The sequence below is a fragment of the Mus caroli genome, unplaced genomic scaffold (assembly GCF_978045245.1).
Source record: "Mus caroli unplaced genomic scaffold, Mus_caroli_1 scaffold_16, whole genome shotgun sequence".
Lineage (NCBI taxonomy): Eukaryota > Metazoa > Chordata > Mammalia > Rodentia > Muridae > Mus > Mus caroli.
In genome coordinates, this window is record NW_028227271.1 from 73,003,650 (window position 1) to 73,017,539 (window position 13,890).

Sequence of the window (13,890 nt, forward strand, 5' to 3'; positions counted from 1 at the left end):
GAAGCCACTCCTGGTTGGATATAATAGCTTGCAATCCTCTCCAAAGATGCCCTGGATAGGATAGAGTCCAGTGCCATTGACAAGTCATAGAATAGCTTGTCCTCTGCGCTCACGACATTCCAAATCAGGCTGATAGCTGTTATCCACCACGTGGTGTATTGAGCACTTGTTTTGATTATACTACTAAGCTAATAATTGTATAATAATTTGTATTAAATATTTGGTCCCATGAGTTATGAGTAGGGAAGAACAATTAGGTACATTAAAATTAAAGTGATGTTTCTTTAAAAAAAAAAACAAGGCAAAGAAAGCAAACATTTCTATTTATTTATTTATTTATTTGGTTGGTTGGTTTTTCAAGACAGGGTTTCTCTGTATAGTCCTGGCTGTCCTGGCACTCACTCTGTAGACCAGGCTGGCCTCGAACTCAGAAATCCGCCTGCCTCTGCCTCCCGAGTGCTGGGATTAAAGATGTTGAGCCACCACGCCCGGCGCAAACATTTTTTAAATTGAAGAAATTGTGGAAAAAAAAAGAAAAGAAATGGTGATTTTTTTTTTTTAAATCTTCATTTGGTAAAAAGTGAAGTTGTACTATTTCTGTGTAGAGACTAATCATTTTTAGAGATTTTTTGAGAATTTTTTGTTGATTCACTCCCCATTCTTCTAACTTCTCCCAGATCTCCTTACCTCCCTAAATTCCCAGGTTTGTTTCCTTTTCTTTTTCTTTTTCTTTCCTTTTTTTTTAACTTTAATAACTGATCTAGCCCAGTTAGTACTGCCTGTGTACTATTGGATGTGAGACCTTCTTCCTTCCTGTGTAGGTTAGCAGTTTTCAACCTGTAGATCACAGCCCCTTTGGGGATCACATAACAGATATTTAATTACAATTCATAACAGTAGCAAAAATTACAGTTAAAAATTACAGATAAGGTTGGGGGTCAGCACAACACGAGGAACTGTACTAAAGGGTGGTAACACTAGGACGGTTGAGAACCACTGCTCTAGATGTTTGTCAGCCTATCAGGGTCTACACCCTTAAAAAAGAAGAGACTTTTCCCTGGTATCTGCCATAGTCCCCAGTTAGGATCACGATGGGCTCATGAGCTCCTTCCTGTGGATGCAGGAAGCTGATGAGCCTGATCCTGTCATACTGTGTGCCAGCAGATACTGCTGCTGTGGGTTCCCAAGTGCCAAGGTCCAGTTTTGCTGTGGTTGGCACTTTCAGCTCCCTCTTCCTCAGTGATTTCTGAGCATGGGGAATAGGGGTGTGCGTGATACAGATGGCCTCTTTGCTAAGCACTTTACGTGAAGACTTCTGACCTTGTAAGACTGCTTTAAGGTCCTTGTCCTTTTCACATCACAGCTGGCTAGCTACCTAGCTATAGTGTGAACATACGGCTTTTATGTTCCATTTCCATGCTCTTATTGGAATTTTAAAAGTCAATAAAACCGGTGCAATGTTGGCACATTCTTTAATCCCAGCACTTCAGAGGCAGAGGCAGAGGCAGGAGGGTCTCTTGATTTTGAAGCCAGTCTGGTCTACAGATTTCTGGGATAGGAAGCGATAACACAAACCCTGTCTCAAAAAAACAAAAACAACAATAAAAATAAAAGAATTTTTTATGCTTTAATTTAGTAATGTATTTCAACATTGTTGCACACTGTTAAACATTTCCCTTAAATCTGTTGTAGCATAGTAGAAGAGTAATTTAAGTTCATAACAGAAGAGCTTTGACAGGGCACATTTGAGGGTAATGAGGCCTGCTTCCTTCTCTAGGTTACCTCTTAACTACAACATAACTTGTGAACCCATCTGCCCTCTCAAAAAGAGAAGGAAGGGGAGAAAGAGAGAAAGGATGGGAGGGGTAAAGCAATGGAGGGAGAGAAGAATAGAAATGAGCTATTAAATGTAGCACTAATCTAAAATCTCAGAGGCAAACTGTAAAGTAGACATTTGTATACAGTGTAGATACAAGTGTCAGTGGTGATTTTGGTGTCTTAGAATTAATATGCACATTTACTTGTATCATGGAACAAATATATCTGTCCTCTTTTTCTTGTGGATTGAACCCCAGGGCTCACAATGGTTGACTACACTCCTGGTCCAGTTTTTATTTGTCTTTAAGAGAGCTATTTTCATATACAGACTATTTTGTGAGTTGATAAGAAGTCTGTTTATCATATAGCTTGTAATACTTGACTGTGAGGTTAGCCTAGTTTGACTAGAAAATAATATACAGTTCATCAAGCAAAACCAGGAGCTTACTCATGGAGACATGCATTCAAATATATCTATCTCCATACTATGTAACTAGTGAGTCAAGCTTTTCTCCCTCTTCTTCCTCTTCTTCCTTCTCCCTTTCCTCCCCTCTTTTCCTCTCTCCTTCCTCCTCTTCCTTTTTCTTCCTTCATTCCTCCTCCTTCCTTCCTTTTTTTCTCTTTCCCTCTTCCTTCCTTCCTTCCTTCCTTCCTTCCTTCCTTCCTTCCTTCCTTCCTTCCTCCCTTCTCCTTCTTTCTTTTTCCCTCCCCTTTTTCCTCTAACTCCCCCACCCCCCAGAGTCAGGATTTTTCTGTGTAGCCTCAGCTGCTCTGGAACTTGCTCTGTAGGCCAGGCAGGCCTGGAACTCAGAGATCCACCTGTTCCTGCATTGCAAGTGCCAGAATTAATGGCATGCACTGCCATGCCCATCCCTGTAGTCTTTCAAATGGATGTTGTGTATTTATGTTGGACGAGAGATTAACCCTTGGAGAATGACTGAGACGATAGATAGGAAATGCTTAGCACACTGACCCTCTATCTAGGTATTCAGATAATATTAGGAAAACAGTCCAGAACAAACAGAACACTAGAGACTTATTCATCTCTCAAGCCTTGTTGAGAATCAGTTATGTAAAGAAAGTATTAAAAAAAAAAATCTGCTTGAGCACTTAACTGTGTGGTTGCTCCAGAGCTGCACTGTGACTCACACTTGAAAGCCCAGCACTCAGGACACCAAGGCAGGAGGGTCACTTTTGAGTTTGAGACCACCCTGGACTACAGTGTGAAACCCTGTCTCACAACAAAAGACAAAGCTCAAAACTGACGATCTTTAGGAAGATCTCAAGTCTGTATTTTACTGTTCCATGTTGGTGTTGATTTTTTTTAAAAAAAAGTTTATACAGTATTCTTTGATGCTGTGTTTTGAAATGTTATTGTGTCTACTTCTTTATTTTAAAAAGCTTAGTTTTTTGTGCTAATGAATGGATCATTTGGGAAAAAACCCAAATTGTAATGTATCTATAAAAAGTATTGATAGCACAAATAATAGAAAACTTGTGTCTTTATTATATTAGCATAATAACTTCAGTTGGCAATAAAAAGTAACAGAAGCACAAATATTCATAACATCCCAGGCCAGAATAAATTTGTAAGTGGCCTGGCAGATCAGGACACTCAGTTCATTGACTCTCTCTGTTTTGGGTGTTTCTTAACCAAGTAATTCTATTTCCTAAAGGGTTGTTGGTTGTTTTTGTTTATTTTGATGTGAAAATATTTATAGAACGTCAAGATTACAGTTCTCTTTACCTAGCCACATGTCTCATTTGTCAGCCTTTCTATTTTCAGTATTTGCTGGCCGTTGGTTAATGTCATTTTGGACGGGGACTGCCAAAATCCATGAGCTGTACACAGCTGCTTGTGGTCTCTATGTGTGTTGGCTAACCATAAGGGCTGTGACAGTGCTGGTGGCCTGGATGCCCCAGGGACGAAGAGTGATTTTCCAGAAGGTTAAAGAGTGGTCTCTCATGGTAGGTTTCTGGAATAAGAGATTGATCTTATTGATGATCATAAATACTTTAACAGCTATTTCCCATTTGTTTTCTTACTGTGTTACTAATTTTCAGGAGAGTTATCTTTTTATCAGAAAGCACATTTGTTTAAGATGGTAACTTTCTATTTCACTGGAACCATAGTTCTAGAAGTACCCAGACATACATACTTAAGAGTCAACCAGAAGGGGCTGGAGAAATGGCTCAGTGGTTAAGAGCACTGGCTGCTCTTTCAGAGGTCTTGAGTTCAATTCCCAGCAACCACATGGTAGATCACAAACATCTGTAATGGGGATCCGGTGCCCTTGTCTGGTGTGTGTGGAGAAAGCAATGGTATACTCACATAAATAAAATAATCTTTAAGTGGGGGAGGGGATAGGGAGTTTTTGGAGGGGAAACAGGAAATGGGACATTTGAAATGTAAATAAAGTAAATAAGTTTAAAAAAAGTCACTCAGAATCGTGAGCTGCTAAGTAATCTGGTGAAAAAACTAAGAATTACAGAAAGTGCTATTGGAGATGGGAATGCACAGCTAGGAAAGTCATTCTGAAAACCTGAGTGTGGAATGAATTCCTGTCCACACCGTTGGCTGGGCTAGGAAATATGCTAGGCACGTCTCTGCCTGCTTATAGGGCAATCAGCTCTGCATTTTATATCTGACTTTATATTTTGCTTTCTCTTGGAGTTTATACATTTATATTTATGCTGAAACCATTTTTAATGCTTTAAACATATTATTTGCACATACTATTTGATACCACATGTTAACTTGGTAATACCTGTGGATATGTAGTTTGTTCTAATCAGAATAGCAAATTCCACCCAGCAAATTTTCCATCATTGTACAATTATGTCTGTAGTGAGAAATTTATTGTAGATTGAGTGGAGGAGGTTAAATTGCTATTTAGTCCATGGGTAATGAAGCACTTACTACCTATATTTAAAATACAGAGAACAGCTAAGTTTAGTTTTATTTGGTAATTTATCCTATCTTCACAAATGCCATGTAAAGAGGTACTATGTGTTCCACTAATACCATGTTTGGTCATATGCAAGAGTATCCACTGAAGCCACCTTAAAAAAGAGGTCACCAGAACACTGACTTCATTGTCAGTATTTTTGTAGCTTCTTTTACTTTGTATCAGTTTATTCTTATTTTGCTACTTAATCCAAATTTTAAAGCTGCATTATGAATACATTTGCTGTAGCTGCTAATGTAATGAACAGATAGGCAACATTTCTTGATTAAAAAAAAAAAAAAGACTATTCTGATTGGCTTGATGAATTACTTCAACTGGAGTTAGGATGAGTTACCGGTTTTCCTGAAGGCTCACAAATCAGCTTATGAGTTAGGTTGCTTTGGGACCAGTGTTTTGACAAATCAGTGTATTTGCAGGAAGATTAAAGTCAAGTGCTGAGAAGGATATTTGGAGGAAAGCATCATAGTCATTTTGTTAACTGTATCTAACAGTAAATGAAACTTGGGGGGGGGGGATCCCTTTTATAACAACAATCAGTAGTTATGTTAGGTTTTTATAACAGCAGTCAGTAGTGATGTTAGGTTCTTTACAGCTTGAGCTCTACACTTAATGGGGTTGGATGACTCAGCTTATAAAGCTCTTGCCGAAAGCTGGAGACCAAGATTCAGTCCCCAGAATCCATATAACACGTTGGGTGTAGAACGTACTTTTATAATCTCAGTGATGAAGAGGCAGAGACAGGAGGTTCTTGGGGTTTACTTGCTGAACAGTCTACTCTTCTGTGCCATTGAGGCATTCTTTGTCAAAGGAGGGGATGACATTTAAGATTGTCCTCTGGCCCCCATTTTCATGTGTACACATGGACACCTATGCATTTAAAAAAAGAAATTCCACTGAAATATATAACATAAAATGTGTTGGGAATCAGGTCAAAGAGGAAAGCAAGCCTGAAAGTAGAATACAGTTTGTCAAGAGGAAAGATTCTCTGTAATGATTGTGTGCCTTGTTCCTGCTAGATAATGAAGACTTTGATAGTTGCTGTGCTGCTGGCTGGGGTTGTCCCACTGCTCCTCGGGCTCCTGTTTGAGCTGGTTATTGTTGCTCCCCTGAGGGTCCCTCTTGATCAGACTCCCCTTTTCTACCCTTGGCAGGTAAATGTCTATGTTATCCTTGTGATTATTGCTAATTATGTGGGATCAGAAAAAAATAGTTTTTGAGTATTATTTTACACAGTTGTTTTAGGAAGATTGTTTTTTTTTTTTTATTCTAGGAACCCATGTAAAGTTGTTGAAGTAATTTCTTTTACTCTTGGTTTTAAGATACAAAAGCTATATAAACTCCTTTCTCAGAATAGTTTATGATTAAAGGTTGCCCTCCCCTGAGCTGGCTGTCCAGGACTGACCACACAGCTGCCTTGACCATGCATGTGCTGCTTCCTCTCTCCCTGAATAAGTAACGAATTCAAAAGCTTAAATAAAGGAGTATTTGGTGCCATGGCAAGGATTTACGGTTCTAAGCAGCGACTAGTACTTGTAGGGTTTGATGTGCAGAGTCTAAAATGTCTGCATGAGATGGGGGCGGGGTGGTCACTGGCTAGCTGAAGGAGAGGGATGGAGGCAGTGTGCCACTACCATGGTTTCAGCGGTAGTAGGAATAGAAAACAGTCTGGATCTGGTAACAGCTCTGGAAACCCAAATGCCTAAGCTTCAACACAAGTCTTTGAAATATTTTCTTTAGGCCAAAAATGTGTTATTGCAACATAAGTTATCCCAGGCCATAGTAATAACACAGGACAAGCAATAACCATAGCTGATTAAATAACAGCATTCATTCTACTTCCTTACTGGGGTCTCCATTAGTGCCCACACTTGTCTGTATTTTCTTGAGGAAATCATGGAGATTTCTAAAAGATAGAAGATTATTTTGCTCAACTTGCGCTTTTACATATTAATCTCCTCATCATTTTTTTTTATTAGTCTTTTGAGAGTTTGTGCAATGCATTTTGATCGTATCTCTTCCTTCACCCCACTCTTGGAAGATTCGTTTCCCCTTCCCTAACCTAGCCCTAACCTTGTGGCCTTTGGGGTTGTGATTTTTTTTTTTTTTGGTTTTTCGAAACAGGGTTTCTCTGTATAGCCCTGGCTGTCCTGGAACTCACTTTGTAGACCAGGCTGGCCTTGAACTCAGAAATCTGCCTGCCTCTGCCTCCCAAGTGCTGGGATTAAAGGCGTGTGCCACCACTGCCCGGCTGGGGTGGTGATCTTTTTAATCCATCAAATATGAGCTGACCAAGTACTTTTGAATGTGTGGCTTTTACCTACTGTCTTAGTCAGGGTTTCTATTCCTGCACAAACATCATGACCAAGAAGCAGTTGGGGAGGAAAGGGTTTATTCAGCTTACACTTTCCACATTGCTGTTGATCGCCAAAGGATGTCAGGACTGGAACTCAAGCAGGTCAGGAAGCAAGAGCTGATGCAGAGGCCGTGGAGGGATGTTCTTTACTGGCTTGCTTCCCCTGACTTGCTCAGCCTGCTCTCTTATAGAACCGAGATTACCAGCCCCGAGATGGCACCACCCACAAGGGGACCTCCCCACTTTATCACTAATTGAGAAAATGCCTTACAGCTGGATCTCGTGGAGGCATTTCCCCAACTGAAGCTCCTTTCTCTGTGATAACTCCAGCCTGTGTCAAGTTGACACAAAACTAGCCAGTACACCCACCAATGGTAGAGCTCTTAAAGAGAACTGTCTCCTAGAAGCTAGCAGCAATCAGTAGCTTAGCTAAGTGTTACCAGTCCTGGGCAGCTTCTGTTCCAAAACTAAACAGCTTTTTTGATAGGCTTACCTTTATGGTCAGTGAAGATGTGTTAAGTATTCTTTATTTTTCTCTAATCATAGGACTGGGCGCTGGGAGTGCTGCATGCCAAAATTATCGCAGCTATAACTCTTATGGGTCCTCAGTGGTGGTTGAAAACTGTCATTGAACAGGTAAGAAGCCAATTTCATAGAAAGAGACTTTGAAACGGGTTATGGTTGTATTTTGCTAATGGAATTTTTGTTTTTATGTTTCTGCTTTTCTTAGCTCTATTTTCATTAGTGTGCACATACAGCTTTTTTTCTTTTTTTAAATGTGTGTGTGTGTGTGTGTGTCCAGCTGTCTGGCTAAGTGTGCTTATGTAAGGACAACTTCTAGGAGTTGGTTTTCTCCTTCCACTGTGAGTGTTGGGGATTGAATAGGTTGTCAGGGTTTTGCATAGCAAGTGCTTTTACCCACTTGATCAACTTTGGCTGGCCTCTTTTGGGGGGGGGAGGATAAGGGATGGAAGTGGGTTTTGAGGCCAGGTTTCCCTGTATAGCCCTGGCTGTCCTGGAACTCACTCTGTAGAGCAGGCTTTCCTTGAACTTGGAGATCTGTCTCTCTTCCTCCAGAGTGCTGGGATTAAAGGCATGTGTCACAATGCCATTCTCCTTTTAAAAAGAGGAGACAGTTTTGTTTTCTTATACTATGGGTGTTAAAATAGCTTATGTCTTGAGAATGAGTAATTATTAAAGAAGTAGCTTTAAATTCTAGCTGGTACAATGTTTTTAAGAAACATTAACAAATTTTTAAGGAACTTATAAGCCAAAAGAAATGGGGATTTGAAACTGCAGCCCGCCTACTGGGAGAAGAGGAACAAATGTTGATAAAGTCTAATTAATAGCCATGTCTGCTGCTTCATCCCTTCAGTTGCAGCACTTGAGATGTGGAGGCAGGGGGCTCTTGTATTCAAAGTCACCCTCAGCCAAATAGCTAGTTTGGGGACAACTGGGCCATATGAGACCCTGTTTAAGAAGGCCTGGGGGCAGTGTATAATGAGGTTTCTCTGGTCCTTTCTCGGTAGGTCTACAAAGGTTCAAGTTGTCTATAGCTGACCTTTGCCCTTCTTAGTAAGGGTTAGGAGGGGGAACCACCTTTTGTACCATCTTTCTCTGTAAAGAGGGGCAGGAGGGATTGAGTGCTTTCTTGCATGTGGTGCTGCAGTGCTTATTCTGGCTTCTCGTTTCTGTCCGTCACTCATAACTCACTCGAGGGTTAAACAGTAAGTTAAAATATCTGTAACTTTGACTAAGGTAGAGGTAAGGCTGACCCTCGTCATCTTTCCACTGCAGATATTCTGATGAAACTTAGTATTCATATTTCTAAGCCTGTACCAGATAAAAGGAAGTTACTATTGGTATAACAGATAGGAGCAGGGCTGCTTAGGAATGCTCTGATTACATACCATCCAAGACTGTTTGTTCTGATGTGAAACTAGCAGGTAACTTGGTTATCATAGTGCTAACCCTGAAAAAAAAAAGTAGATTGTGCTTTTGACCACTAATCAATAGCTCATTTCAGGGAAAAAAACAAAAAACAAAAACCTTGTCCATATAGCCCTATTAAATATTGCAGTACATTCTTCTTTAAATTTTAGTTATCTAGAAAATGTACTCAAGGATAGCTTAGACTTTTTATTCTTAGCAAATTGCTAAAAAGGTAAGGTCTTGCAGGTCCATGGCAGTTAAGATCCACCCAAAGGCAGTATACACAAGAAAATCAGAGTAGTCTTGGACCTTCCAGCCATTGATTCTTAGATCAAGAGTGGGGCTAGGAAGTAGTACATCAGAAGGCCACTGTGTGTGGCAACATATCCCTTCACAATAGAATTAGGACACTGTCCATTGGAAAGTCTCCCAGTTGAAACTGGACTTTCAAAGAAGTCTGGAAATAGAGTTTATTAGTAGCTGGAAGCTAAGAAATGTTGTTGATGTTTGTGGGATCTCCTTGTCTGCTGCATTAGTTTAGACTGAGGAGGGGGATGGGGAGTGAGAAATTGTAGTAATTGGGGCCATTGAGAAACCTTGGGGTGCCTGCTCCTTAGTGCTAATGCATTGATTGGGTTACTGTCAGAGATGGAAGATGTCTGCAAACCTAGGAGTGGTGGGTTGAGTTGGACTACACCCTGGCTTCCAATGAGCTAGCTTTGAGTGAAGCCGAAAGAAGAACATGAGGGCAGTTCTGTCTTTTCTCTGTTAGAACTGTACTATCTATTTTTAAGGTTTCCTACTTCGATCCATTTTTTTCTGCATTACTACGTAGTAGCTTTTTCTTAAGATAATTGGGGTTTCCTGAGTGCCACAGCACTCATGTGAAGATCAGAGGATGACTTGAGGGAGTCCTCTCTGCTGCCATGTGGGTCCCAGGAATCTAACTCAGGTTGGTCTTGGTAACAGTCACCGTTATCTGCTGATCATTCAATGGCCCACACCTAACCATTAACCATTACTTTTTAATGTTTCAGGTTTACGCAAATGGCATTCGTAACATCGACCTTCACTATATCATTCGTAAGCTGGCAGCTCCAGTGATCTCTGTGCTCTTACTTTCCCTGTGTATACCATATGTCATAGCTTCTGGCGTGGTTCCTTTATTAGGTGGGTAATGCTGGTTGTGAACCTTTCAAAGATACTTTCATTAGAACATTAAAACACACACACACAAAGTTCAAAAAAGAGTTTGCTGTAATTTTGGCTGTTTAGAATAGCCTACTTCTTTTTTTATAGTATGTTTATTGAGGTATATTAGTTTTCCCATTGATAGTATGTAGATTGAAGAGTTACAATTTGGGGCTAGAGAGATGGCTTAGCGGTTAAGAGCACTAACTGCTCTTCCAAAGGTCCTGAGTTCAATTCTCAGCAACCACATGGTGGCTCACAACCATCTGTAATAGGATCTGATACCCTCTTCTGGTGTGTCTGAAGGCAGATACAATGCTCTCATATACATAAAACTAAATAAATCTTTAAAAAAAAAAAGAGTCACAATTTGATTTCCACACTTAAATCTTTTCTTACATGTTCATGTGTGTATTAGAAATTTCTTAGTGAGGGTATGTGATGCATGCCTAGTAATCCCAGCATTCAGTAGGCTGAAGCTTTAAGATTGTAAGTTTGAGACCAGTTTGTGCTACACATCAAGACCCTGTCTCAGTAGAGAAGGGAAAAATAGATTTTATTGTACCTCTTGGAAAACACTTTTTGTTGTTGTTGTTGTTTTGGTTTTTTTTTTCTTCCCAAGACAGGCTGTCCTGGAACTAGCTCTGTAGACAAGACTGTCCTCAAACTCCTGCCTGCCTCTGTCTCTGCCTCCTGAGTCCTGGGATTAAGGGCACATGCTGCTGCCCTGGAAACAAAAGGAGTAGTGGTAGTAAATGAATAAAATTAGTAGTAAAGTGCTTATTGGCACTGTCTTGGTGCTATACATAGTTTATTACTTTGTGTGTGTGTGTGTGTGTGAGAGAGAGAGAGAGAGAGAGAGAGAGAGAGAGAGAGAGAGAGAGAGAGAGAGAGCAGTTTCAGATAGCATTACTTGGGAAACAATAAGGAACTGTCCACCTTATTTTGAAATGTTATTTTATTGACTCAGAGCTCACTTTTAGGCAAAGCTGGCTAGCTGTTGAGCCCTAAGGATTTATGTTTCTGCCTCTGCAGCAGTGTTATTACAGGCATGACCATCACACCAAGATTTTCTATGTAGATTTAGGGGTCAGACCCAGGCCCTCCACTGTTAGCCCATCTTCCCCAACTCCTGTATGTTGTTCTTAGAGGATTTTTTGAAGGTTTTATCAATTTCAATTTAAAGATGAGGAAATTGAAGTTCATAGAGATTGCGCATCTTCCACAAATTGTAGATTTTAAGGAAGGAAGATTCCAGCTATGCTGGGTTCCAGATTGCACAGGTCTTTCACTACAGTGGAGGAGTGATGTTTGGATTATACCAGTTATGAGGCTTAGTCTCTTACTTTCTTTGAAATACTTCCTCTGCCTTTAAAGCCTTCCCTGTTTGAAAGAAGAGTTAAAGCTCATAAGCTAAAATTTGAAAAGGAAGTATTTGATTGTTATAAAAATGAATACATGTTTTTTTGATGTTCTGTGTTTGGAAGTGTGGGAAGGCAGTCTCAAGCTGCCTTTGAACTTGCTGTGTAGATGACAGAGACCTTGAGTTTTTCATCCTCCTGCCTGTGTCTCCCTATTGCTGGCTATCTTAGTTAGGGTTTTTTTGCTGTTGAAAAGACACTATGACCAATATAACTCTTATGGAAAACATAATTGGAGCTGGCTTAATTTCAGAGGTTTAGTCCATTATTATCATCGTGCATGGCAGCATCTAGCTAGACTTGGTGCTGGAGAAGGAGCTGAGAGGTCTATATCTTGATTTGAATTCAACAGGAGACTGACTGTGTTTCACACTTGGTGTAGCTTGAGTGTATAATGACTTCAAAATCTGCCTCCACAGTGACACACTTCCTCCAACAAGGCCACACCTCCTAATAGTGCCACTTCCAATGGGCCAAGCATTCACACATGAGTCTGTGGGGGCCATTCCTATTAAAGTACCACACTGGGGTTATAGATGTGTGCCATTTTGCCTGGTTTTATGCTGTGGTACAGAGTATGGAACCCAGGGTTCTGTTCATACTAGCCAACCACTCTAGCATTTTCCATCCCTGGTCAGCTCTTTCACTGTATAGGCACAGTCCTTGTCATTGAACTTAAGGCCTCACACAGACTAGGCAAGCACCTGTTCCCTGCTCTATAAAAGCACAGGATTTTAGGTTTTTAAATGGTGACAGAGCTGAAGTATGTAAATGAAACTACCAACTTCTTGTGGAGTCGTGATGAAACTCTTAGAGCACCTGCCTGTCCTCCCTTATGTCACATAAGAGAGAAACAGGTGGTAGCACGAGGCTAGCAGAGTATTTGTGGAAGCCTCTCTGCTGCACCCAGAGCCCTCTTCCTAAAGAAAAGAAGACAGGAGCACAAAACCACTTGGTTGGTTTGGTTTGTTTTTTTGTTTTTTTTTCAAGACAGGGTTTCTCTGTATAGCTCTTGCTGTCCTGGAACTCACTTTGTAGACCAGGCTGGCCTCGAACTCAGAAATCTGCCTGCCTCTGCCTCACAAGTGCTGGAATTAAAGGCGTGTGCCACCACGCCCGGCGAAAACCACTTTTATTTATTCACTCTCCACTAGTTTAAATCTGGGAAGGGCATAGCATCACACGGATTCTATGTCTAATGCCTGTTGCGGGAAGGTTGCTTTGGAGTTTGGCGTGATTCATGCTAGGTTTCTGTGAGCCCAACTTTCTTTTCCACAGATCACTCTGGTTTTGTTTCAATTGTCTCCAGAGTCACTGTATTGGTTTTGTTTTTGTTTTTTTGCCTTATTCACAAATACACATAAGCACATCTCTTGCCTAAGTGGAACTCAGTTTCATCTTGGGCATAAACACCTTCAATTTTAGGAAGAGCCAGGTGCTCTCTTTGGTTCTGGCTTGTAGCCAGCAAAAATGGCCTTGCATCAAAGCTTTCCAGACAAATTGGTTTTTTTAGAAGTCCTGTTCCCAGCCAGTCTCCACAGACACCAAGATGGCAGAAAGATCAGACTTCATTCTTAATGCACAGGCACATTGGTCCATTTTCTATTGCTTTAATAAAGTTGTCTTTGTATGATTTTACAGATGTTACTGTTTAAATGCAGAAGTTAGGTCACAATAAAATTGCCTTTGTTTTAACAGGTGTTACTGCAGAGATGCAGAACTTAGTTCACCGGCGGATTTACCCATTTTTATTGATGGTCGTTGTGCTGATGGGAATCCTGTCCTTCCAGGTCCGCCAGTTTAAGCGCCTTTATGAACACATTAAAAATGACAAGTAAGTCTAGAGTTCTGTTCATCTAACCACTCTTAAGGTGGTGTCATTTTGTGGGTATTGTGCTTGTCTTAGGATTTTATTGCTATGACCATAGCAACTTTTATAAAGGAAAACATTTAATTGGGGCTAGCTTGTAGTTAAGATATTTAGTCCGTTATCATCATGGTGGGAAGCATGGCAGACATGGTCTGGTGCTGAAATAGGAGTGGAGAGTATTACATCTTGATCTGAAGGCACTCGGAGACTAACCTTCCACACTTGGAGGTGCTTACGCATATATGAGACCTCAAAGCTCACCCCTACAGTGACACACTTCCTCCAACAAGGCCACACCTCCTAATAGTGGCACTCCTTGCAAGCCTTTGGAGGCCG

The 13,890-nt window shown here is 40.7% G+C and overlaps 1 protein-coding gene across 2 annotated transcripts in view; it reads left to right on the plus strand.

Annotated features, from left to right (window-relative positions):
• Marchf6 (membrane associated ring-CH-type finger 6) overlaps nt 1–13,890 on the plus strand; it is a 74,848-nt gene that overhangs the window by 55,289 nt on the left and 5,669 nt on the right. Inside the window, exons 21-25 of one of the 2 annotated variants that reach the window (XM_021184198.3) lie at nt 3,590–3,786; nt 5,804–5,938; nt 7,687–7,776; nt 10,110–10,242; nt 13,383–13,518. In XM_021184198.3, the coding sequence (XP_021039857.1) occupies nt 3,590–3,786; nt 5,804–5,938; nt 7,687–7,776; nt 10,110–10,242; nt 13,383–13,518 (691 nt within the window). The remainder of the gene's footprint in view (nt 1–3,589; nt 3,787–5,803; nt 5,939–7,686; nt 7,777–10,109; nt 10,243–13,382; nt 13,519–13,890) is intronic. The other variant, XM_021184199.3, reaches the window with a different exon arrangement.